The 24,980-nt window shown below is 41.5% G+C and overlaps 1 protein-coding gene across 3 annotated transcripts in view; it reads right to left on the bottom strand.

Moving 5' to 3' along the window:
* SYTL2 (synaptotagmin like 2) overlaps positions 1-24,980 on the bottom strand; it is a 64,376-nt gene that overhangs the window by 28,121 nt on the left and 11,275 nt on the right. For 2 of the 3 annotated variants that reach the window (XM_069878375.1, XM_069878368.1), the window contains exons 2-4: positions 18,468-18,888; positions 4,674-4,822; positions 2,819-2,957 (exon numbers count right to left, since the gene is read on the bottom strand). In XM_069878375.1, the coding sequence (XP_069734476.1) occupies positions 2,819-2,957; positions 4,674-4,822; positions 18,468-18,568 (389 nt within the window). In that variant the 5' untranslated portion in view covers positions 18,569-18,888. Of the gene's footprint in view, positions 1-1,562; positions 1,671-2,818; positions 2,958-4,673; positions 4,823-18,467; positions 18,889-24,980 lie in introns of those variants that run through there. The other variant, XM_069878383.1, reaches the window with a different exon arrangement.

Here is a 24,980-nt window from a genome sequence, read left to right as displayed (position 1 = left end):
GGAAATTCTTCACGATGAGAGTGGCAAGGCACTGGAATAGGTTGCCCAGGGAAGTTGTGGATGCCCCATCCCTGGAGGTGTTCAAGGCCAAGTTGGATGGGGCCTTGGGCAGCCTGATCTAGTGGGACGTGTCCCTGCCCACGGCAGGGAGGGGTGGAACTACATGATCTTGAAGGCCCCTTCCAACCCAAACTATACTATGATTCTGTGGCAGTGAAGCTGTTAACTCACTTTATGTTGTCCCAAGCTCTCGAATGATACCATTTCATCCTCTTAGTTCTAGCTCTAGTTCATGTTGAAACTGTTGGTGTGCAAGAGGGATATTCAACAGAAATTAATTCCTTGTGGCCCTGCTATCCTAACAACCAAATTAAATGTTTGTGGTCTAGTTTTTCCCTTCCTACCTCAGCTGGTAGGGCTATGGCTTTCCCAGCTTTGCATTTTTCCTCAAATCCTCATCAGCTGCTGCCATTGGGGACAGGCTCACAGCCACGTTAGACCAATTTCTTGCAAAGTCGTCTCAACAGAACAGAAAGGAGGAGTATTTTAGAAACACAACGTGCCTGCTGCAGTTCTCAACATGCAATGTTGTGTAGGCTAGTCTCAGTCATAGTGAAATAAGCCTATGCTGAAATTGTAAGCAATGAATTACACATAGTCCTGCCACATTTGCTTGCTTCAGCTTTTTACATTTTAGAAGCCAATAATTTGAGACATCTAAGCAAGCATTTATGCCAAGTTAACAAAAGCAAGTGTCCAGCTGACATATTACATATCCCGTCCAGCCGTCTCATAAATCCTGGACTGTCTGAACTTGCTGTAGCAGGAAGATCTTGAACTATTGGTGAAAGTATATACGCACATAAAGGAGAGGCATGCAGGTTGATTACTTTCTGGCACATTTTGGAGCAAAGGGCAGGAGAGGGCCCTGGGCAATAATTATCAAGCTTCACATGGATGTGACCTGGAATAAGTCATCAAATCACCTCGAGTTAAAGACTACAGTCAAGTTGGCCATGTTCCAAGTACATTTTCTGCACATTCTTAAAACTTGTTACACTGCATGTTTTTAAAGAGGTTGCCCTGGCAGTCTATGAAATACATTACTCCAAATCACAAACAGTTTGTGGAGCTGTTACAGTAAGAATAACATTGAAAGGCTGCACTTCTTTTAAAGTATCATCTTCTTTTCCTGATATGCAAGAGATGTATTAAACAGCAGCACATCTTGTGCTGTCCATGAAGAAATAATCCTATAACAATCTCCTGAAGGTAAGAACCACATTTAAGAAGACTACATTCAGTAACAACTAACTCTGTCAGTACTTTCAGCCAACTGGGGATGGGGGGGTGGGGAACTAAGCTCTTTCTGGTGATAAGCAATCTTTACCTTCCTTACTGTACAACTTCATTTTTGGGAAAGTCTACAACAAAGCAGTTTATTTGACCTTTTACAGCACAACTTCAGATGTAAGACAGATACCCCTCTGGGTTCACTGATAATGATACATAAAGGATAACAAAGACAATTAACGCAAGCCAGAGTTAAGACTTACACCAACCTTTGGTGCCATTCGGCAAGAGCGTGTGTGCCCAGTTTGCAGACCGTGAAAGTTTAAGATGGAACTGCTATTAGATATTGTACAAATGCATAGTAGGAGACAAGCCTTGCTGCAAAGAAAACACAGGTGACAGACAGAGAAGGACTTAAAAGATAGCCAAGAAAGTGAAATGTTACAGAGCTGATCAGTGATACAGTCAGAAGTAAAACAGTCAACCTAAGAAGTAACCCGGGCTCTTAGCCTCACTCTATTCACTGAAAGCACAAAAAATAGCTATCTGTGTTACACCCTTGTTCTTGTTTCATCAGTGATCTCAAGGAATTTTAAGCTATTTAAAGATATTTCTTTTCCACCTGTTACCACCCTAGCTAAGAGATCAGCATTTTCCACTTCAAATGCAGGTTCCTTTTAAAGCTCTTCACTCAGCCAATTAATGACTACTTATAGATATTTTAAAGAGAAGACATTTCTCTCTCAGAAATAAATTTAGGATGTTTCAAAGCAAAATGGAGCTGCTTGGTATGTTTACAGGCTTGAGACAGAGTGATTTAATACAAAATCCTCCATAGTTCAGCAACTATTTCTCATCCAGCTTTCCCATAACAAATACAGCCACTCATGTATACCCAAGCTTGCCCTACTCTGAATAGAAGCCTCTCTCTTCCAGAAAGACAATTATTTTTGATGGTAGAATCAGATCTGTTTTCCACAAGTATCCAAAGATTCTGGTTCTTTCCACCTCAAATACATTTTTTCTTTAGGAAAAAAAAAAGTGTCAGATGTCTTAAACTGTGACAAGAAAAATTTGGAAAAGAGCAGTTTCTCAATCTCTGGTTCTTCGTATGTTCCAGGTTTAAAATTCAGGCTGAATCAATAGTCTGGTTGAGTAACTGAATGCAGAGATTGTTGTCCCCATATTAGTAACTACATAAGACTGATCATGGCCAGCCATTCTAACCAGAAAATCCTCGTCTCACTTCCGTGAGCCAGACTGAATTGTGACATGAGAAGTGTGTACACACTTGGCAACTTCTTCCTTGTAGAGGCCAATCATTCTGCATTTGAATGCAGAACAACTAACAATGACGGACCGTGATTTGTCTGCCTTTTACAGGCAAGGATTCCTTTGGTGGTACTGAGGAAATATTTTATGATCTTTGAAATACAAGGAAAGTATAGTATTTTGGATGGAACTTACAGCTCTAAAGTTTCACCGGTCCTGATAAATACACACTGTGATTCAACAGGCAGCTTACCTTGAACTAGCTCTCAGTTGTGGCTGTTCTTCTTGATGTTCCACAATGCTATGTAGTTCTGGTGGCACAAAGACTTCTTTATTAACATTGCTCACCCAGCTGTTCTTTGCTTTGTTTGATTTGTTCTGACTCACTTCAGCTAAAACATGAAACAAGAACATTCTTGTCTCCCATATGTTCATACAGGATTTCTTAAGAAGCAAATACAAGTATTTCCATTCAGTCGTACAGCTGTTTCAGAAGTCCACTATATTCGGATTACATACAGAAATGAGTCTGGTGCCTTCTGAAGAATAACATTATTTAATACTACTAGAAATGTCCCATATTGCTTCAAATAATTCATTCTACTACCCTAGGTAGATCTGAAAGTGATCCTAAATGAAGACGTTTTCTAGAATAACCCTGGTAAAGACTGATCCCATAATTCATGAAGCTAGATAAACATCAAAAATTCAGCCTCAGTGTCCTGAGGAAACAAAACCAATTAAACAACAGGAAACTGAAAATATGTTGAAGTTCAGTTAACCAAATCAATTATTCCTTTCCTACAGCAGTAAATTGGGTGTTGGTCACAACTGTTATTTGAGCAGTTAGCAAATCCTTTATGCATAGAACTACCACAAAAGTTAAGAAGGCTAGTATGAAAAAACAACCAAACAAGAAGCCCCACTCATTCAGCAAATGAAAATACATTTGCATTTCTTTTTGAGATGGGACAGAATCTTCTTCTGATAATCCCTTTCAGAGTGAAAACATTGGTTCACATTACTTCCTCTCCTGCTTTCAAACTTCTCTAACAGTTTAGAAATGAAGAATTTTTCAGTGTGCAATAATATGCAAGATTTTTATTCCTACTTTTGCTATCCATAATTGCAAGCAAAAATGCCTTGACATGACTCATTGAAACCAAGCAATTGCACGTAATTCTGAATGCACCATTACACCCCTTTGTTCAAGTAATAAAATTGGGAGCAATTAACCTTCCTTTAAGATAATGTGGCTTTAAGTGCTTTCCTTTAAGCTCTAAATCACTGTAAAATTTAGCTACAATTTTACAGCTGACTTTCATAACCTTCAAGTCCAAAATCAGTCAAAGCCACAAACACACCACATTAATCACCTGTGATTTTTTTGCATTCTTTTCTGGTTTTGGCCTCTCCTTGTAAAACTAAAAACCCCAAACCACCACACAGTAACCTCAAACGGACTAAACAGCCATTATCCAAACTCATACCTGGAAATACAGGAATTGAGTAGGTGTAATATTACAGGATTAGACACATGAAAACAAAGCTAAATTGTAGTTACAAAACCTATAGCAAGTAGCAAGCTGTAGTCCCATCCACAGTATTGAGAGAAGTAAGTTACTTGCTCAGCTAGTGCACAGCAAAATCCCTTTATAGAACTTAAAAAAAGATTAGGCTCATGACGCCTACTATTTCAAATTGACTTGAAATACCTTTGGTCTCCTTAAAAAATAAATGAAGCCTCAGAGGTCTCAAACAGAGCACACAAAACCTTGGAAATCCATACTCAAGAGCAATTTCCTCAAGCTCTGAGGTTTTGCACATTCCAGGGTGGCTCACAGGACCTCAAAAATGGAAATGAGAAGGCAGTCCAGCAGTGCAGAGGGCTTTTAGTCCCACACATAAAAACAAGCCAGTCTCTCTTGTTCATAGTCATCACACAGAATTCTCGCCTTAATACACAGCTCTAAGGAAGAAGAAAGCTTACGTTGTAAGCTACATGGGAAATCTCTCTTTTGCATCATTTTCTGCCTGTAACTACCATTTCTGAGATTAGCTAACTAAGAGTCAGCCTTTCCAAAATAAAATATAAACTAAATGCTTACCAAGAGTGGCAGGCTTCCGTCGCATGGAAGCTCTAATGATATCTGCTCCATGTATCCTATCTTTGTGCCTCTTTGACTTTGCTTCATAAAACCACTGACCACTCATATTCTTCAGCTGAACATCATCTTTGACTTTTTCTGGTAAATGCCTAGGGAGAGGGAAAAAAAGAAAAATCAAATAAATGAGAATCACACACAATCTACTTACCTGGATGAACAGAATAAAAGTTAGACCTTTTTGGTTTGGGGTGCATACATGCATTTTGGTTTGTTGGGGTTTTTTTAAACACTGTCTCAGCATGCTACTTCCATTTTCTGTTACTCTCCTTAGAATCACAGAATGGAAAGAATCTTTAAGACCATCCAATCTCAAACTCCCTGCCATGAACAGTGACACCTCCCACTGGATCAGGTGGCTCAAAGCCCCATCCAACCTGGCCTTGAACATCTGCAGGGATGGGGCATCCACAACTTTTCTAGGCAACCAATATTTAATTTTGAAGGATGACAATGAGCTGAAGAGGGAAGAGGCTCAGCCCCATTACCCTCAGAGCATCAGCTGAAGTAACTCTTCCTAAAAAACATGAAGTCTTTGCTATGATAAACTCCAAAGCAGAGACAGTCCAGAGAAGCTTCCAGTAACTGCAGATCTTGACTTCTTGCCTCCAAAGGCCGGTTTTCCAAAGTTAAGGAAAAGAGATAAGCTAACAGGGTAGCATAAGAAATCTGTGCCAAAATTAAGTCCATAGCTGTTTAGGGGCTCAGAAGATGCCTTTCCAGGCTGTTCATACAGCACTACTTCTACATACATATTCCAGAAGTGCACTGAAAAGATGGTGCCATTCTTCCATAGGTTACACAAAAATCCTGATACAGAATCACAGAATGACCTGAGTTGGAAGGGACCCACAAGGATCATTGAGCCCATCTCCTGTCCCTACGTAGGACAACCCCAACAGTCACACCATGTGACTAAGGGCATTGTCCAGATGCTTCTTGAATATTGTCAGGCTTAGCACCACGACTACTTCCCTGGGGAGCTGTTCCAGTGCTCCATCACCCTCTGGGTGAAGAACCTTTTCCTAATATCCATCCTAAACCTCCCCTGGCACATTATCTTGCCATTCCCTGGGGTCCTATCACTGGTCACCAGAGAGAAGAGATCCTCCTTGCAAGGAAGCAGTAAACTGCTATACGAATACAATGTACTACAAAGGCAGACAGAATCACATGTAAGAAACAATAAAATAAGTTTGTGCAGTTTATTGAACTACATGTACCTACCACATGACCTGCAGCCATTCTAAATACTAGAAGTTTCTTCACAATAATTTTATTTCAGCCTTCGGGGACATTCCTGTTATGAAGCACAGAACAGAGTTGTTGGGTGCAATTTGAGAGGTTGTTTTCTTTCCCCGTTAGGTATATCACACATTAGGCATATGCTTATACATGGCCTCGAGAGTATCCTGCAGACCAGGAAAGTTACTACACAGATTTAGAGTACTAAATTAAAACAAAAGTCAAGCTGGACTTCATCTGCCTTCTCCATTTATGTCCTTTTCTTCAGCAAACAAGCTAATTACAGATCCCAAGGGAGAAATCAAAACAAATCAAGTAAGGAGGAGACTTTAAGGCTAAATACAGTCCACTTTGCTGTGGCATGGTGCTATCTTCCACAAGCCTGATGGCCAGTCATGGCATAATAGAAGGGTTTGGGTTGGAAGGGACCTTTAGAGGTCATCTAGTCCAACCCTTGGGAGGTGCATGCCCGTTTCACACTGCTCATCAGTTTAGGAGAAGGGACTTCTAGTGCAAAAAAGCAACAATGACGACAGTCCTTTTATTATAGGTGGTAGATTTGATTGTCAGCTACAGAAAACTACTACAGCAGAGAAAGGACACACAAGCCAGTCCCACCCCTCACACTGATACAGGCCTTTCTCACCTGTTATTCAATCTCTCCTTCATCCTTGTATGGGCAGAAATGAAAAGGCTTATTTTAACACAAAAGTTGTATTAGAATTCAAATACCTACACTTCTTTTTGAAAGCTTTTTGAAAGTACTGTAAAGAACCAGTTCCTCCTAGGTGCATAAACAACTTCTGTCTGGAATCAGCTAAACACAGCTGAGGTTGCCAGGAGCTGAGGTTACTACTGGCATTTTTAATGCCAAGATTCAACCATCCAGAGCATTACTGAGCCATTTAAATTTGGCCCTGCCTCTTGCTCATGACTCTGTGCTTCTCTAAGAGCCAAAATGTGCATTCCTCATATGGTGCAGGTCTTCCAAGCTGGAGCAGGAACACAGCAGTAGCTTCCTTCTCACCTCAAGCAAATATATTACTCAGGCATGAGCCAACTCCCCCTCGCTCAGCCAGTTTATGAACACAGCCAACAGAAATAGTGGAAATAGAGCATGTAAGAACTTTTTACACAGACGGCTGCTTCTCCCTTTCACCTTCTTTCCCATGTGTTAATATCTTCTCAGTACAGATGCTCCTTAGGGCTAGGGACTGGCTTTTCAGCTATTCGTGCAGCCTGCAGGGCAACAGAGCTCTGACCTCAGCTAGTGCTTCAGGGCAGGATGACAACACATGCCAAGGGAGGTTCTCTAGCTGGGAGAAGGCCCTGAGTCACAGGACAAGCATTCAATGCCCTCACCTGGCTTGATTCAACCCTTTTACCCCAGAGACTGCTCACTCTTTTACCTTTTGTATTTAACCACCGAAACGATGGTGTGGTAGGAGACCTTTACCTGCCAGAGCAGACTGACAAATCCATGCAGAAGTGGACACAATGCCAGGCCTCTTACCTGGATCAGCTGCTTACCTGTTTGGTGGACTCTTAACATCTCCAACCAACTACCATAACATGAGCAGGAGAGAGGCATGGATTTGTCATGGCTCTAGACTCTAATTAAATGTCACCCATGGCCAATACAGCTGTCATTTTGTATGCAAGTGAAGTTGCTCCCATCCCTGCTTGCTGCCCAGGTAAGTTAGTGTACCTTATGTCCACCATCTCAACAAGTCTTCTAGACTTCAGGAGATAATTATGCTCACTAATAAAGGTATAAACATGCTCTCAGTTTCCCCAGTACTACTTGTACAAATGATCTGGCTGGATGGTAGGGCTTGTATGGTAAGTGGAGGCAGAAGTTCATAGCAGCTGACTTAAGAACTACTACTGTTGCCTTCTCTTCTCACCTTGAGATCACTTGACCTTTGTTAGCTTGGCTTACTCATCCCTCCAAGAGAAGTATTTGGCTTCTCAATCCCATCTTTTAAGGAGATAAGAGCAGCATAAATATTATTCCCAGGCGCTTCCCAGCCACAAATAAAGAAGCAGATTTCCGTTATCAGAAAGACAATTAGTTCTAGGTCTTGGCAAAGAAAAAAGCTTTACAGAAGCCTTCCTTCACCAACATATCATAGATTGGTTGTAAAAACAGCTGCTGAGGTTGCAAATGGGCATTTTTCTAACGCTGCTTGAATTGTCAAGCTCTGCTATGAGCAGGCCTTAGCAGTAATATTAACTGCTTGCACTGCATGGGTCTGTTTCACTGGTAAGCATTAGATTTAGATTGTGGTTTACCTTTAAAAGAATTGTGGACTAAATCAGACTGCAGCCATGGTTTTACACTGCTATGAACACCTCCCAGCACTCCGCAACAGGATTAGAAGCCAACAGTTGAGTCTACGCCAGCTCCTTAGTCAACAGAAAGAGGCCAACCAAGCTGTCATTACATTATTTTCCTCTTGGTAACTAAAGAGCTGGTAGGCATTCCAGATCAAAATTCAGATTGCAGACTCACCTGCCAAGTTTGCCATTAGGAGAAAATGCAATAATGGCTCTATATATGATGCAAGCTTATGTCCTGGAGCCCCTCAGCGGTTTGTTAAAATGCCAGTTAGCCTGTGTTGCAGTTTTCAGAATGAAATAGCCTAAAGTTACAGTAAAGCTAGTGCCTGTTTCTCCTATGGTAACATTAAAACTTAAGTAAATGAAGGTATGTGGTTAAAATAATTCAATCTAAAATCCTCTTTTAAAATAAGCCTGAGTCCCTTTGATACTCGGTATTTTTCCACTATGCTTAGGTGAAATATTTTTGAAGGCAAGATGGCAGACTTTTCATTCCACTAGGGTATTAAGTACATACAGAACTACATTAAACGAGCACACAATGCAACCATTTGTCATGCCGCAGGCAAACAGAAAAGCTACACATGTATTAATTGCATTGTTTCTCTTCACCTCCAGAATATCTGGTAGCGGGCTATATCACACAGTACCCCTGTGAGGCAGGAAATCTACTCTGATATAATCAGTCCCTGTAACCCTTCCTATCAGCAAATCCAGAATGGTCTATCTTATGCTTTGTAGGCTAGTGTAGAAGCTCATCGCATGTAAGGGCAAAGGCAAAGTGATAACACTTGTTTCATTTTTTGAAACAGTAGTATCTAGCAATACCTACTTTACCTAAAACTTTCCAGCTATGCCTCCTCAGTGTCTCTCAATTGCTTATTCATTTATTTATTGTCTATATTGCAAAACCACCACAGAATTTGCAAGATGTGACAATTGACACCTTAATAACTTCTTTTGTTGCATTATTCCTTAAACTGACAGCATAAACTGAGCTTTGTGGACACGAAAGACTGCGGTGCCAGCACATTCTAGGACTTCTTGTGACAAACTAAGCAGCACTTAGACCAGGATCTAGGTTTGGCTCAAAGGGACAGAATTATCAGCATCTTGCACTTTGTATTCTGAACAAATGAAAAAAGCATTCCAGTGACTGATGGCAAAGTAAAGGCTTTTCAAAACCTGATACCACCACCTTATGTACAAATTCACTTACAAAACCTCCCTCCTGCAAATAAAATACCAGATGGGTGGAGAAGGTGGAAGGAGATAGATTTTGAGGAATTTACCCTCAATTCTATTTGCTGCAAGTATAACAAACCTCAAACCAACAAAAAGATGACAAAGGATTTAGGTTCCGTGTCACCTTCCAAACACAGATAAGAAACTTCTTGTAGTATCACTCATGCTGATAGAACAGGAGTAAAACGATATTAGCCCAGGCGTTATACATGTCAGACTCACTGATAAGATTTTTTTTTCCTTTGAGAGTGAGAAACAGCCATAAAAGGTTTACAGGGCAGAGGGAGTAACTCTTTAAACATTCCACATTGCAAGAACATGCCTCTTTAGTCTGCACAGATCTAGATAAGGCATAGAAAAAAAGTCTGTTCTGGCATTTGTTAGAGAACTACACCCAAATCATTTATAATGGGCAGTACTGAGCAGGGAACATTGATTATTCCTTTTGCTGCACAAAAACAACTTTCAAAAACAATCAGTAGATTGGTTTAAGCAATAAAACAATATAATTCTAAACTTGTTGAGTGCTAGACTAGGAAGAATAAAGCAAACCAATGGGGTTATGCAACTTCTCCCCATCCTTGTCATTGTGATATCTCACTAGCAACACCACTTTAATTCTTGCCTTTGGAGTCTCTTTGGACAGCAAGGTTTTGGCTAGGTAGAAGTAGGTGGAGACATGAGAAAAAGGCAATTTCGTTCTGTTTCTAATCATAGAATCATAGAATAACCAGGTTGGAAGAGACCCACTGGATCATCGAGTCCAACCATTCCTATCAAACACTAAACCATGTCCCTCAGCACCTCATCCACCCGTCCCTTAAACACCTCCAAGGAAGGTGAATCAACCACCTCCCTGGGTAGCTTGTTCCAATGCCCAATGACCCTTTCTGTGAAAAATTCTTTCCTAATGTCCAGCCTAAATCTCCCCTGGCAGAGCTTGAGGCCATTCCCTCTTGTCCTGTCCCCTGTCACTTGGGAGAAATGGCCAGACCCTCCTCTCTACAACCTCCTTTCAGGTAGTTGTAGAGAGCAATGGGGTCTCCCCTCAGCCTCCTCTTCTCCAGGCTAAACAACCCCAGCTCTGTCAGCCGTTCCTCATAAGGCCTGTTCTCCAGCCCCTTCACCAGCTTTGTTGCTCTTCTCTGGACTCGCTCCAGGTCCTCAACATCCTTCTTGTGGTGAGGGGCCCAGAACTGAACACAGGATTCGAGGAGCGGTCTCACCAGTGCCAAGTACAGAGGGAGAATAACCTCCCTGGACCTGCTGGCCACGCCACTTCTGATACAAGCCAAGATGCCATTGGCCTTCTTGGCCACCTGGGCACATCATAATAATCATGCACATTCTTCCATTTTATGCCTATTCAGAAGTCACAGCATGTTAAGTCTACTAAGAATATCCTGATGAATTAATCTCTGCTAGCATCTTGCTTTTGGATCCTTGGAGAACTAACCAGGCTGTAGTCAGCACAAGTCTTGATGACTAATGGGACAAACTGACAATTATTCTGAAGTCAGAAGGGAAGATAGACACATCCAGGCACAGAGGATTAGAATGAATGAGTTACATTCTCATAGGCATGAGACAAGTCAGCGGATTTTGGACAGCAAGCAGTGAAAGCAGGCAGCTCTTTTGCCCACTGAAATACGGTCTCTACCAGAACCTGGAACTAAAACTACATTTCCAACTGCTGTGCTGATAAAGTGTCTGTGAAACACATTGACCAGACTAACCCTGCTACACATTTTCTCTCCTAGAAGATGGCCACACGTGGGGCATCAGGTTGGCATGTTGTCCCCATATTTCATTTAAAGCATATATACATTCTGCACTGAAGACCAAGTCCTTCATTTTTTCATGCTTTTCTACTCTGTCACCCACAGTCAGCAGTCAGACTTTTTCTCCTATCAGTAGTTGCACTGTGAAGTTCAAAGTAAGCTTCATCTTGTAAGTAATAAGTTAGAAATCATGTAATTAGATACTCCCTAGGCAGACACATAGAATAAGTAAATTTGTTTAGGCATTTCTTACTGTGTGGAAGCTGAACTTCATTGCATTCAGGAACTCAGAACTGTTGAGTATAGGAAGCGGTGAGAGTCCTTCAAGGCTTGTCAGCCTTCAGAGTTTCTGCTAGCTCCTACTTCTCTCATTTCAATAACAGCCTTCCACTGTTTTGTTTGTCTGCTTGCTTTAACGGATTTGTATAGAGTCTCCTCAATGGCCTCCCCTCCCTGTTCACACACAACCCAAGTAAACATGGCAGGGAAAAAAAAAAAACAAACAGTAAACACCCAAACAAACAACAAAATCTTCGCAACAAAGGAACACCTATCCTGTGACAATACACCTTTGGTATTAGAGTAGGCCTGGATAGCAGTACAGGATGACCCAAGTCTGGAGCGGAGAAGTTGCTAGAAAGTACGTGCATTCACTCACAAGTTTTGCTCAAACACAGTGTTCCTAGTACTGCTTTAAAAGTAGGCAAATAAAGCATAAAAACAGCCCTGACCAAATGACAATCCACAGGACACACACAAGCAACTCTAAGTGAGCAGAAGAGTTTGCATCATAGCTTTCTTCATGCTAACAGCAAGGACATCTCCAAGAAATTGATGCTGTGCTAAAGGATGGGTTGCATTTTAGGATTTCAGGTGAGCTACAAATAAAGACTAATCTATTCTAAAGATGAAGGCTTCAGTCCAGCACTCAGTAATACACCACAGTCCCAGGTACAATCATGTCATAGATCTTACCAAGATATTTTTTGTACTGTAGGGAGAACTATGCTTATTATTATAGTATAAACCCTTATCAATATCCACTTTTCCCCTTAAGCATGCTCTTCTACCATACAAAATAAGCTCCATCCACTCCTCTTCATTAGCTGCTCCAAACAAGCACCATCCAGTCAAATACTCCATCTGCTACAAGTAGACAAGTTAGCAATCAATACTTGGAAGAAAAGGTACCAGCCCAGTTCCCAGTGCTGTCAAATCCCTGTTTGTTACCAAGACTAGTAAATAGGGTCTCTTCCTCAACTCCAGTTATCTCACCAGATTAAGATGAAAACAGCCCTGCTTTTCTCACTGGCTTTTCACAAGGTGGGCTGAGACCAAGAGAGTTGACTGTTACCTTGGTCCGATAAACCTGGCAGAAGCCATAGAGGATGCAGAAAAGCTTTCTGGAGGATATATATCCTGTTTATTTTTTGTCTGACCAGTGACAAATGGAGATTTAGGTAAAATAAGGATTTTACTCAGTGGGTTTGTTTTGGTTTTGGTTTTTTGTTTTTAATTCTACCTCTAGAGAGCAACAACCAACCTCTTCAAACTCAGAGTCAATCTTACATCACCTGACTTTGTTACAAAGGATAAATAATGGCACATATCTTATGGTAGATATTAAAATTGCTCTGTTTCCTGAAGAGTCACTGTATTTGGAAAGTCAGATTTGGTGCTAAGCATTGTCTATAAGGGGGAATTAATCCAGAACACATGAGCTCCTCTTTTTCCGCCTGGACAGGTGCACCTTTCAACCCAAAGAGGAACATTCTGATCTGGGTGTACTTAAGTACTTACATACCCGAGAAATCAACAACTGTGAGTGTTGCTTGATACTTCGATAACTGCCAAATCTCCCAGAAATCCTGCCTCATTAACATGTTAAATCAAGCATTAGGAAAAAAACCAAAAAAACACAAACTTTTTTTAACTGCTAAAGCTAGAAAGGAAAAAAAAAACACCACCAAGTTTCATTTATGTGAAAGAAAGGTTGTTTCTGAATTGACATGCTGGATCCCCTCTGTCTTTGGTAATGGGAGATGCCTCTGAGCTGCCTTCATCTCAGACAACACACAAAGCCAAGCAATGGATGAAAGGTTTGGGCAGCAGGCAAGCACAGCCATCTTGTTCACAGTGTTCACTGTTCTCCTTCAGCAGATCTGCCCTGCTAGAAAGAAACCAGTCAAAAGGCACAGGGGAAGAGCTTACAGGATATCCCTGGTCTGGCTGAAGGCAATCTCCAAGCTCACACTCTCATGTATACACTTTAACCGTCAGAACATTGTACTTACTAACAAGCAAGCCTCTTAAACATTAAATAGAAGTCCCCGGTATGACCACTAGGCACAGGTATATAAGAGCTAGTTATAAAACCAGCATGAGTTTCATTTGATAACAATTAACTTCCATTTCTCCTATGATACGTCTGATATTCTCTGTTAGACAAGAGGAGATGCTAAGACTTCTCAGTTCCAATTTTCAGTAGAGTTCAAGTCACCTAATTCTTAGTCTCTACAATAAATCAGCCAACAGAGATTTTTTTTTATTTTTTTATCACCAAGGGTATAATTAATGTCACACTAAAAAGCTTTGCTCACATTGTAAGCAAGCTCCTTGTTGGCACAAATGTATGGCCTAAAAATGTAAGAATTAAATACGCTGCTAAGTGAGTTTAGAGGTATGAAATTTTTTAAGCCAACACCTGTAGGCTTTAGTTTCTTATTAGTTGCATTTGCTTCTTACCGGCGTAATTTTGATCCACCAAGGGTTAAGGATAACATCAGTACCCTGAGAACCACCTCAGAATCATGTTGCTACAGGGGATGCTCTGGCAGGATCTTACATAGCCTTAGCTCTAAATTCAGAGAAAGTTACTGTTGTTTGTGGAAGCACCAAGACAGGGTCTAAGCAAGCTTTCAAAAAAATTCAGTGTGGATCAGAAAGGATAGCCAACCTAACAGACCTCAATTAAACCCATACTGTTCCATTCTATTTACTGGCCAGGACAGAATGCAGGGCACATACAAATAAACTGAGCTCTTGCCTTACCTGTAAACCACACCTCTTTCATGTGTTATTTTTCCATTCATTTACAGATGCCCCAACTTTTATCATGAAGTAGAAAAAAGAGGTGGAGAACCAGTAAAATTAACATTTTTTGCAGAGATTTAGCTTTAAAAAAGTCTCCAGGTATTGTATAGCAATAAGAAAAGAGTCATACTTCAAAAATGAACGAAGTTATAATTGGTGCCTGGTTACCTAACTCTGCAAACGCTATCAAGTTGCCACAAACGTTTGAGTGGATACTGAAGATGTGCTTTGAAAATTTCTAGGACATTTGGAAGAAATATCCTGGATGCAGAGTAGGAAAAACAGGTAATTCCTTTCAGAAATTAGGTTAACTTTGACAGCACCTCTAAGACAGCATCTCTAGACTCTTTTATCTTCTATCAGCCCTTTAAACTTGAACAGGCACCCATGTTCAAAACTGTCTCCATCAAGAACCTCACCCTTGTTAAATGCACCCTCAAAACTGTTAGATCTAACAGAAAAGCATGTTATGAAGATTTTAAGAATGTATTCTGGTGACAGAACGGTCATGAACTACAATTGTACGTTCAGTTTCCCCAAGGCCAACATTCAGCTCACCCCAATATCATAAATCTATCCCATCCTAAGAAACAAAAAAAACCAACAAAAAGCCTTCCTTCAGACAGTCTACAATATAAGGGAAACTGTCTTGAAAAGTGACTGAAGAGGATCTGTTAAAGCTGACCAGAACCAAAAAGCCATTTGCGCTAGGGTTTCAACAGCCACACATTCCCACTGAACACTTTCAGAAAGATTAGGTTTACGCAGCACTGAGCAGAATCAGACCCCTGAGGCTCTTTTTTTGCAATGCCACATGGCAGCCACCACCCACCACAGAAGCAACCCCACATCAGAATTTCCCTGTGACGAGCCTCCTTCAGTTTACGCAATGGTCAGTCCCAAGAGAATCCCACAGCAGCATTGCCACAAGGTTCCCCTGGGAAGGGCCCATAACCACTGCACGGAACCCTGTCGCAGAGGCAACCACAATAGCTTTCTGCCTCAGACATGCTGGTGCCAGAGGACAGCCACTCCACCAAGGAAAAATCACTCAACCACAATTCAGAACTTCAGCTATACTTAGAATCATAGAATCACAGAATCACCACCAGGCTGGAAAAGACCCATTGGATCATCGAGTCCAGCCATTCCTACCAAATACTAAGCCATGCCCCTCAGCACCTCGTCCACCCATCCCTTAAACACCTCCAGGGAAGGTGAATCAACCACCTCCCTGGGTGGCCTGTTCCAGTGCCCAATGACCCTTTCTGCGAAAAATTTTTTCCTAATATCCAGCCTAAACCTCCCCTGGCGGAGCTTGAGGCCATTCCCTCTTGTCCTGTCCCCTGTCACTTGGGAGAAATGGCCAGCACCCTCCTCTCTACAACCTCCTTTCAGGTAGTTGTAGAGAGCAATGAGGTCTCCCCTCAGCCTCCTCTTCTCCAGGCTAAACAACCCCAGCTCTCTCAGCCGCTCCTCATAAGACCTGTTCTCCAGCCCCTTCACCAGCTTTGTTGCTCTTCTCTGGACTCACTCTAGAGCCTCAACATCCTTCTTGTGGTGAGGGGCCCAGAACTGAACACAGGATTTGAGGTGTGGTTTCACCAGTGCTGAGTACAGAGGGAGAATAACCTCCCTGGACCTGCTGGCCACGCCACTTCTGATACAAGCCAAGATGCCATTGGCCTTCTTGGCCACCTGGGCACACTGCTGGCTCATGTTCAGTCACTGTCAACCAGCACCTCCAGGTTCCTCTCCTCCAGGCAGCTTTCTAGACAGACTTCCCCTAGTCTGTAGCACTGCACAGGGTTGTTGTGCCCCAAGTGCAGGACCCAGCATGTGGCCTTGTTAAACCTCAGACTTCTGTTCTACATTACTGTTTGTAGAAAGGGCCTGAAACTCAGTTAATTCTGAACTACACAAGTGTGAAAAAGACTTGGGGGCTATGCTGAAGCTACTGCCAGGAAATTCAGTTCTGTGCTTGGCCCACTCATTTGTTCAATTCCCAAAACCCAGCTGGAGGAGGGTATACTAGAGATTCCTTGACAGTAATAAGGACAACAACAAAATAGACAAGTCAGCAATATGATGAAAAACAGCTTCTAGTCTTGACGAGCTGTCACCCAGCTCTTCCACTTTAAGATGGTTTTCTCCTCGCCAGCAACATTGCCATTCAGGGGCTGGCAGCAGCTCCTGGGGTAATGATGCGCAGAGAGGTATCAGCTTGCCCTAGGAATGAAAAAGGATGTCATTTCTTCATCACCCTCTTGCTCATGAGAAGAGAATTTCAGTATCTCCTTTCCTTTGGGACAGACCTCAGCAGTGGTCAAAGAGGCAGCAGGCATGCTGCTCCCAAAACTAACAGCCTGATTCAGACAAACAGGAGAGAAGTCACACGACAGGGCAAACACTTAATACAGCACTCGGTCAACCAAGAACTAAAGCAGACTGCAAGCACTGGCCAGTCTAATCAGCACAATTTTACTGCAGATAAGCAATATTACGAGCTGTTAGCAGAGAAGGGACTTAATCAGGTGATTTGTAAAATTCCACTAGGAAGTTATTCAAAAAGGATTTTGTCATGTTACCAGTTTGTCCATGCTCCAGGAACGTGGCAGAGATTATTAGACCACCCTTCAAACCACAGAATTTCTTCTAAGAGGGAAAAAGATCACATTGAAAGACTTCCATTATATACAGATACAACCAACACTTTGTTGGAGTGTGATGTTTGTATGACGACACCCAATCCCAATTCCTGGAATGTTCCAGATGTGCAAGGCTGTAGAATTCAAACTAAAATATTGCTTCTCCTTGGCAGCAGGTATAATTCATGTAGTGTTTTAATATATAATATATAAAAGCAAGCTTCACATGCCACACATATGCAGAAAAATCAGTTTCAGATGTAAGCTTCCAGCTTCTCAGAAGTTATAATATTCAGACACCAGAAGAGACATTTCATTGTAAAAACACACATGGTGATTACAGGCTGCTGCAACCTGCAATCCCTTGCATTTTTCCACCACACCCTTTGGAATCTGAACTACAAATGGCAAAAGCAAAGTTATACAGACAAAAATGCTTGTCGAGAGCCCTTTCAGACCACTACTGAGAGTAGTTTGTTTGATTGTGCCTTCCAGGAAGGGTTCCTTTCACCAGATACTGTTTTCAAACTCACATCTACAATTACTTTCCCTGAGCACTTGCAGACCTGGTGCTGCTGCAGCATTCCAAGACTAGAGTCAGTACTTTTCTACCTACCATAAAGAAAATGCTCATTCTGTTCCAGCAAAGCCATTTTTCTGCCTTTTGAAGCAGGAGAGACAACTATGTGGTGAAAACATCCTCTCCTCAGGTTGCATATGGGCAGTGAGGGAAAAAAAAGTTGGGAACATTGCCTGTAATTATTTTACCTTCAATCTTCAGTGAAGGAAATGCCTTGAGAGGAGAAGCCATTTTAACCAGGAGAAGATACTGGCATGCCTTTAATTGCTCTTACACTGAAAGAGCAAGATGAAGGGCAACAAAGCCAGTGAAGAGTCTGGAGAACTAGTCTTATGAAGAGCAGCTGAGGGAACTGGGGTTGTTTAATCTGGAGAAGAGGAGGCTGAGGGGAAACCTTATTGCTCTTTACAACAACCTGTTTGCTTGGGGCAGTAATGCTTCTTTTGAATCAAATTCCCCCACTTACTATGCATTAATTCAGTTGGCAGAGGTTTTGAAACTTGCAAACTGAATTATTTTCTAAGGAAGCCAAGCCAGATGCCTACCAGGTGTGTTTAGCCCCCTTTATAAGGGTCCAAATCAACAGTTAGTCTTTTGGCTAGTCATGAATCATTTGTGTGGTGGAGACACTTCACTTAGACTATGCTAAATCTACTCCAGAGTAAAAATCTCCAAACCACATATATTGTGGGATGTGGGGCCCACAGCAACAACTGTTTTTATCTACTTCTATTCTCCAAGTGACTCAGCGTATGAACTGTGTAGGTCTTTCCAGGAAAACCCAGGACACTAGATTCCTTACCTGACTCTCTCTTCTTCAGCTCTTTTAAGCTCTGCATCCCGTTGCAACACCTTCATTATTGCCTCTTGTTCCTCCTCGGTTAGGAAGCTTAGGTCAATCATCTTGGGGTGTGTGTACCGCCTGGTAAAGTGCCCAGGAAGATTGTCTTATGGTCTGCTTTAAAGGTATGGAAGAGAAGTCTTTCAGTAGACACTGAGAAATCTGGACCAGGTCACAGTCAGCAGTTTAAAGATTCTCAAATGTTGCTTTCTTGTGGCAGAGCAAGTGCATGCTTTCCTAGATGACAGGCTTTTGGGAAAGTGTTGGATTCCTGCTTGCTATCATAATGGTGTCTTTTCAGCTTGTGATCTCAGCTCTGCCTCCTGGAGTAACAGTTCATTGACCCAGCATTCCCAGTGTTTAAGAACAAACAAAACATCCCCTAAAGGAAAAAAAAAAAAAACAAAGACAAGAATGAACAAGTTGTAATATCAGGGATCAAGAAAGTAGATTAAGTATGCATTTTTAATTAAAAGAAACAAGTTTTTCAGTGTGATTAAACTACTTCATGAAGTTCAAATGGTCACTTCAAGTCAAACCTGTTCTACAGCCCTTTTGAACATGGTGGCCATGAGAATATACTCATTTCCAATACAACAACTCACACTCTAAAACACAGAATCAAGCATCATTCAAGCAATACATTTTAAAGTAAGTGCATTTTAAGTTGTCCTAAGTTGGCAGGACAATTTGGAGGAGAGAAAAGGGAGAACAAAACAAAAGAAAAAAAAACCAAGAACATTTATCACATTCATTTAAAGGAAGAAACAAGCCCATGTATTCGTAAGTATTGATGTTACATTCAAGAGTACACAATAAATCTATATCTATGGCTCTCATACACAGACAGACAAGAGCCAGATATCTCTGAAAAAAATCCACTGCTGCCTTCAGCCCTGATTCACAGCAAAGCAGCAGAGTGAGGCAGCCCAACATGCATCCACGGTGCTCTCCTTCTGTCAGTGTAGACATGGATCACAACCATGAGCAATCTTTACATGGGTCAGAAGTTGGATTTTGTTTGTACAAAGAAAGATTGCCTGAACTCCAGGAACAGAAGAGTTAAAGATGGGGGTGGAAATCAACCACTTGGGCTAAAACTCATGAGCTTGCCATGCTGGTTTACTTATCATTAGCAGCACATTTCTAGGATACCATCTTTGGCAAGTCACTAACCAAACAGAGCAAAAGAATCATTCCATGAGAGCAAGCCATTGAACTTTTGGACCCTATTCTACTCTCAAAGTGTGCCTTGCCCTCCACATCTCTCTTCCCACTTCAGGTCTTCAAAGATTCCTTCCCCCTTCCAAGAGATCAGAAAGGCAGCAGTAACCACAAGCCCTGGAGGAAAATCCCTGAGCAAGTCATCAAAGCTGCCAAATGCAACTTGTTGCAGCAGTGAGATGGAAGGAGGGTGGGAATGCATTGGAGGAACTTTTATGCTCCAGTTCAAGACATAGGGAGTATGTTCTCAAACTGGTACAACGCCTCTTTCTGCAGGATTTTGTCTTCTATTTCTAACAAAAATCCGTATTGCTAATAAAAGCTTCTCACATGCTACTCAGAACTAAAAGGAACACGTTTAAGAGATTATTACCTCATAATCCCCCAAATTAGAATTCTATATCAGACTTCTGACCAAAATACTTCCCTCAAAACACACAACACTCTTTACTGAAGGGTCAGGCACCAGGTTTGCAAAGACAAGTTCCTTACACTAAGCTTTTAAACTTTCTAGAAGCTGCTGTTAGTTGTGGATGGAGTCTGATTAGCTACTTTGAGGTCAAGAGGGAACCATATGAGTAATTTCCCTTTCCTTTGTACCAGCCCCTGCTTTGGGAAGGAAAATCAGAGTATCTACAGTTACCTTAGGTTACCAATTTACAAGACAGAAATGTATCTCTACTCACAACATTTTACCACTGCAGCGTATGATTTTGTCAAGAACATGATTCTATGGGGACCCAATCACTGTCCTACAAAATATATGGAAAAAATGTGAAATAATTTCCACGTAACCATCTCGAATATGTGGAATTAGAAGTCATGCGGTAACATGAAACTCACTGCTTTATCCAAACCAAACTGTATCTATAAGCAGTAATTTACAATACTGTTCTGCCTCTGTTTTATAGCCCATGGTTCTGGACATCTACAAAAACAGAGGCCTATTCATTTACGTGGCAATCCCAACCATCGAAGGCAAAAATTCTCCTCTTCAAAAAGCTCAGAGGAACAGAAGACGAGGCAGAGGGGAAAGTCAGGTGAGTTGTGGGGTATGGCTGGATGCCAGGAGCCCACCAAAGCCATTCTGATCAGGAGAGAGAAAATATAACAAAAGACTTGGGTGTCAAGATACAGACAGGGAGAGATCACCTACTGATTATGACCATAGGTGAAACGGACTCAACTTGGGGAAATTAGTTTAATTTACTAACAATCAAATCTGAGTAGAGTAATGCATATCTGCTCCATGATTAACCTCCATGGGCTGCAGGGGGACAGCCTGGTCCACCGAGAAATCTCTGTTCTGGTGCCTGGAGCACCTCCTTCCCCTCCTCCTTCACAGACCCTGGAGTTTGCAGGGCTGTTTTTCTCACATATTCTCATTCCTCTCTCTAGTAGCATTTGCACCAGTTTTTCTCCCTCCTTCTTAAATATGTTATCCCAGAGACACTACCATCGTTGCTCAGCGGTAGGTCGATCTTGAAGCCAGCTGGGACTTGCTCTATCAGACATGGGGGATGTCTCTAGCAGCTTCTCACAGAAGCCACCACTGTCACCTGCCTTTCTGCTACCCAAACCTTCCCATGCAAATCCAATACATGCATCTAGAGTAGAGTTTCTTAGTGCCTCAGAGTAATAGCACCACAGATGTAATAGAATGAAGAGAGAGAAAAAGAAATAAAGAGCCGAATTTGATTTAAGACTCAGAAACAGCCCTAGTGGAAAACCTGGTGGGAGACTGAAGAGAGGCAGATGTAGTTATTGGACATGGTACCTGCCTAATAAAGATACCTAACAATGCTTTAGGTATATGCCTGTCTGCCTTAGGCCCTGGCAGTCTGATGCTAACACCTGGCACACAGGATATTAACATCAGAGCCAACGAATGAGCACTATAATCATGCAAGCAGTCATTGCTCTGGCTTCCCTGACCACAGAGTTCAACCGGGAGATTAAAACAAGATACTGGCACTGGTGTTACTCAAAAAGACGCTCGGTCTGTAAAGATAACAGCATTTCTCACAGATGTGCAAGGCAGCTGCAGTCACGTTAATGATGATGCCCCCAACAATCCCAATGCCCAACAACCTTCTGCACCTGTTTATGTTTGGCTGCCACATTTATCTTCTCCATGATTCTCATTGTGATTTTGCTCCATGAGGCTGGCATAACAGTATCTCAAACAACCTGCCATCTGTAACTTTATATTTAGAAAATGACAGCTTTATAATTGGCCAAAAGAAAAAAAGTGTTTCCAACAAATATAACTATCCTAAATTTGTTGAGGATCTATGACAGTACTCCTTCAGCTTATGAACACATACAGGTATCTGTTTTGACTATCATATAGGAGCTTTTCACAATATCTGGCTCACCATTCAGCATCCCAGTGCTAATCCAAAGCTCTGGATGCTGACTGAATGGCATGTGCACAGCTGCCAACAGTCAGCTTATGCTCCAGCCACAAAATCTGGATAGATGTGAACTGGAATTATCAAGGATTTCTTTTGTCAGCTGGGTAAGTTTCTTGCCTCAGATCAATGAAGTCTGTAAGAAAGCTGCTGTAGGAATGATATCTCACCATATCTTTATTTTTATAGAAGGATGAGGGAAGACATGTTATATTGTCTATTAGATTGTATTAGATTCAAGGCCAGGTTGGATGAGGCCTTTGCCAGCCTGGTGTAGTGGAAAGTGTCCCTGTCTATGGCAGGGCAGTTGGAACTGGATGATCTCTAAGGTCCCTTCCAACCCAAACCATCCTATGATCCTATGATTTAAAAATCTAAGAGAAAAAGTTGGACAGCATTTACAAAACAAGCTGCAGGCTTTATCAATTTCTCACAGTATTCAAATTAATAAAACTAGTGGAAGCAGAACTTCAGTCCTTGTGAGCTGAACAACAGTTTGCCAGGGCTGTGCATCCACACAGGTTGTGCGCCTCACAGCAAGCTGCAGTGCTACTGAACTTCCAGATACCATCATTGTGTAGAGTAGTTACTGCAACTTTGTTTTCAATCAGCTGCAAGATACAACCTACCCTGGCAGGCTCTTAACCACTTTTTTCCTGGTAGATATCATACAACCTGGTTTTACAGTTCACAAAACACTGGTTTGCTAAGCTTCACATACTCACTATGTCTGGTTTAACTGGAGCACATTCTCCTCCTACCACTTCAGAGGAGAATCCTACATGAATTCTGATCCACTTGCACTCATCCTGTATTCAGATTTACATGACATCACATTAGTTGATTTTACCCCCACCCTAGATTATCATAAAAAGCTTCCCCAGTACTAAGCAGTGCAGCTGAGACCCTTTAGGTTCCTTTGCTTTGCCTCAGCCAGGCATGGCTGAGTACCTGAAAAACTGGCCCGATCTCACTGGATAAGCAGTTAAAAAATTAGCAATAATCAGTTGGGGGTTTTCCCCCCTTTAATGTGTATCATCCATATAGTGTAAATTGTATCACATTTCACTGTGATAACAAATCTTCAGTCACTACAATCATGCCAGACACAAACTGAAACCAGAGCAGTTTTTAGTCTCTGCATAAACAAGAAGAAAAACCTCTTTCTGCGTGTGATGTACTCGCTCAACCCAAGACTGGCTGATAAATTTACTGCAAGGCTGTTTTTCTGCAAAAGATTGTTAGCACTGATGGGAAAAACCACTAGCTTAGAGTAAAGCATCTGCTAGAAGACCTAAGGCTAATTAATAAAAAAATGAAAAAAAAAATTAAAATAATCAATACCTTCCTCCATTTCAAGTCACCCACTACAACTATTCCAAGCTCAATTCTTCTGATTTCTGTTTTGACAGCTTGTTCTCCTAAAAGCCCCTGTAAATGCCAAAAAGAATGGAGAGGTCTCAACATTCTGCTCGGTGTCACTGCAAGTTCAATGGGAAGTTTTCCTTCACCTGAGAAGTATTTGGACCTAAGTTTCAATTATGGAACTTTCAGTCTTAACAGACTCGTTAAATCACGGAAATAGATACCACTTTGGCTGTTTTCTGGAGAAAGGCTGTAGACTAACGTTCATGAGTATTGGCGTACTTGGCATGCTTTTTTCTTAAGGTTTAAATTCAAATGAAACCACACAAAAATCTTCCCTTTCATAAAAGATTTCTAGTCTCTGTAATAAACAAGAATATGAAATTATGTTTTATGTAACTCATGCATGAAAGCTTCTGTGTCTTGGCAGTAAAAGAAACAGAAAGAAGACTCAAGATGTAGTTTCCACACACACACACCCTTAAGCCATTCACAACCTACAAGTGCTTTAGGCCAAGCACTTATCCAAAAATTTTATCTTACAATGTGACTCAAAATCTCTCGCGCAGTTATACACCTTAGTGCCTTTAAGTAAGGCTTTACATTTGCCAAGAACACAAGTCATAACAGAAAGACAACCTTGTCCACAAATTTGTTTACCCTTCAAACAGCTCCATTTGCCCCTGCCCTGCTGATTCCTCCCAGGGAATGTCAATTTGAATACTACATTCCGAGTATTATGAGATATCACATTAAGAGGTACCACAATTATAACTTAGAATTTAAAGTTTTTACTCAGTGTAAAAACTGAGTATTGGAGTAGTTTGCCATGGTTGCCACGAAGTTCATGAACACGATCAGAAAACAAACAGCAAAACCCCAGTCAGCTGTTCCAACCAAATCAACAACACTTTTTTTTTTTTTGCAGGCAGAAGCCTCAATGCATTAAATTTACATTACAAAATCACTTTTCAAGTACTCCTTGTACAGTACACCTAAGCTGCCAGAGCTTTGCTCCAGAGAATCTGTCCTGTAGCAAATCCCTTCTAACTAAAGGAAGAAGGTGACAGCCAATCCCACAACCTGGCTGCTTTCACACCCCTATTTGTGTCAAGTCCTTCAGCTGAACAACTAGCCTGCAGGCCTGCCTGAGCAGCAGCTCCCATATGCATACATCTCCATCCCATAAAGCATTGTTACAAGTGACCTATTGGCTCTTAAAAATGAGGTTTGTTTTTAAGCATTTGAAAGCTGCACATTTTCCTTACTTTATTTCTTCACTGTTTCAACATATCAGCACTGACAAGGAGGATGAGTTGGAAGTCCAGACATAAGGCAACAGGAAGCTGAGGAAGGCAGATAAATGGAATTGTGTAGAACAATTTGCATCTGCAGAGAAAGTCAGTTAGATCGTTTCTGAGAATAATAAGTTTGTCCTATACCCATGCTCAGGAAATAATAAAAGTTTATT

This window comes from Phaenicophaeus curvirostris, chromosome 1, assembly GCF_032191515.1.
Source record: "Phaenicophaeus curvirostris isolate KB17595 chromosome 1, BPBGC_Pcur_1.0, whole genome shotgun sequence".
Taxonomy (NCBI): Eukaryota; Metazoa; Chordata; class Aves; order Cuculiformes; family Cuculidae; genus Phaenicophaeus; species Phaenicophaeus curvirostris.
This window is presented reverse-complemented; position numbering and strand designations above follow the sequence as displayed.